This window comes from Engraulis encrasicolus, chromosome 4 (assembly GCF_034702125.1).
Source record: "Engraulis encrasicolus isolate BLACKSEA-1 chromosome 4, IST_EnEncr_1.0, whole genome shotgun sequence".
NCBI lineage: Eukaryota > Metazoa > Chordata > Actinopteri > Clupeiformes > Engraulidae > Engraulis > Engraulis encrasicolus.
In genome coordinates, this window is record NC_085860.1 from 16,311,664 (window position 1) to 16,314,163 (window position 2,500).

Below are 2,500 nucleotides of genomic sequence, written 5' to 3' on the forward strand. Positions count from 1 at the left end.
CACACACACACACACACACACACACACACACACACACACACACACACACACACACACTGTCTCGCAAAGACACACTCACACACGCACACACACAATTGCGCACACAGAGCTTCATGCGCACACATGCACACACACACACACTCACAGACACACTGACACACAAGCACACACACATGCACTGAAGCCCAGAGTCAAGAGAGATGAAGACTGTGTGGCTGAGAGGCTGCAGTAGTACTCACCATATTCGTGACCTGAGTGTGAGGAGAGATGAAATTGGATTTTAATTCCACAAAACAAACCATTAAACCCTCTTGCAGCTCTGACTTCTTCACACAATACGAAATAAAAAGCAAAAAGAGATCTGAGGGTAGGGTGGGCCGTTCCGCTGGCTCCAATGGAAGTCCATTAAGGAGACACTATGCTGGTATGCCCTTCATGCTGTACACAAGGGGAGAGCAAGCGGGGGACTGTGGCGGCTGCAAAACAAACTATCTGCCATGAGAGTACTAAAAGCTGTTCTGGATGAATAGAGTCGTCAATTGTCTTTCACCTGATGACAACTTTGGTTCCTCAATACCACCCAATAAAAGACCTTGGGAGTGCTGCTTCCGTGGTCAACATACCGTAGATCGCATTCCATAGCAATTTATTTATTTATTTTACAATTTTGAATGAAATTCAATTAAGTGACATCTACAAAATTGAGGCTTAGAGACATACTGGGCATTCTTTTTGTCTGCCCCCTTCCCTCCCACACAAGCAAGCATGCACACTTGTATACAACACAAAAGCGCATTTAATTGTCGGGCATCGGTCTTTGTCATTCATTCACACATACAGGCATGTAAACACTTGTGCACGCACAAACACATCCAGACACGCGCGCACGCACGCACGCGCGCGCACACACACACACACACACACACACACACACACACACACACACACACACACACACACACACACACACACTGACGGGCGAGAAGATAAGTAATCCATTAATCATCAGATACATTCATTAATCCCCTTCAAAGCGTCCAGCTTTCGGCCACGATAGCTCGGGTAACAACAGCAGCAGCAGCAGCAGCAGCAGCAACGGTAAATAATGGCCGACAGTGCAGCGCAGCACAGCACAACGCAGCTCAGTACAGCACAGTCCTCAGCTCGGCGCAGCACAGCACAACCCAGCTCAGCACAGCGCAGTCCTCAGCTCAGCACAACACAGCGCAACGCAGCACAACGCAGCTCAGCACAGCACAGTCCTCAGCTCAGCACAACACAGCGTAACGCAGCTCAGCTCAGCGCAGTCCTCAGCTAAGGCAGCAGACAATACTGTCCAGCGATGGACTACCTGGATTCATTAGTAACAAACTAGTGTCACATATTGAAAATGACCTAGCTTTACCTGTCCAATTCAATCAGGTGACCATTTAACCAGCCAGTGGCCTGACTGAAATACACAGGTAAAACAAGGTCATTTGGAATATATGGCACTGGAACATAACCAAAGAATCCAGATTGCCCATCACTGATACTGGTTTCATAAGCACTTGCAGTGGCAGTGGAAAGTGAGTGATAAGGATGTGATGCGGAGAGAGAGAGAGATAGAGATAGAGGGATGGGTTGCGATCAGACGTAGTGTATGAAAGCAGGACAGCTGATAGACAAAAAGCACACAGCACAGCATGCAGGCCCCTGCAGCAGTGGCAGTGGTGGCCAGCCAATAGCGTCTGAGATGGGGGAGTGGTATGGTAGTTGAGTAGGGTAGGGTGGGGGTGTTGGAGGCGATAGTCACCCAGTGCCAGTGGCTGAGGCCAAGCACCCAGATCTCCGGGAGGCCAGGCCAGGCCACTCCCACCCCGGCCGGCCTTCACAAATCCCCCTTGGCTCTCTCGGGCCCCTGGGCGCGGGTGGACGGGTGCACCGCACATATCACCAGGATGCAGATCTCCCCCATCCGGCTCAAACGCCTGCCTGCCTGCCCACCCAGCCCACCCAGCCCAAACGCCTGCCTGCCTGCCCACCCAGCCCAAACACCTGCCTGCCCTCTCGCCTGCCTGCCTCCCCTCTCGCCTGCCTGCCCTCTCGCCTGCCTGCCCGGCCGCCTGCATCCCCAGCCGCCTGCCTCCCCACTCGCCTGCCTCCCTCCCCTCTCTTCCCTTCCTCTGTGGCTGAATACGTATTGCTACTTCAGTACACATGTATCAGGCTGCCTGTCTGCCTGCCTGTCTGCCTCCCTACTTGACCTCAATGCTGTGCAAATACATAAATAAAATAAATAAATGAAACTTACAAAATTATTCCTGTATGGACAAAGTCTCTGCATTGATATGTCTTATTTTCCTCAATATGTGAGTATATAAGGGCACACACTAGCATCTACAATACTTCTTTTGCAACGTATACATAATATAAACGTTATAAATGTAATGTGTGCTTACTCATGTGCCAGATTTTTACAAATGTATCGCATATGACTTCTATAGCCACTTTGACTTTT

The 2,500-nt window shown here is 50.2% G+C and overlaps 1 protein-coding gene across 2 annotated transcripts in view; it reads right to left on the bottom strand.

Annotated features, from left to right (window-relative positions):
- tead1a (TEA domain family member 1a) overlaps positions 1–2,500 on the bottom strand; it is a 77,851-nt gene that overhangs the window by 15,956 nt on the left and 59,395 nt on the right. Inside the window, exon 5 of one of the 2 annotated variants that reach the window (XM_063196793.1) lies at positions 240–251. The exons of the other annotated variant lie outside the window; for it this stretch is intronic. Within the exon in view, the coding sequence (XP_063052863.1) occupies positions 240–251 (12 nt within the window). The remainder of the gene's footprint in view (positions 1–239; positions 252–2,500) is intronic. 2 annotated transcript variants of the gene reach the window in all.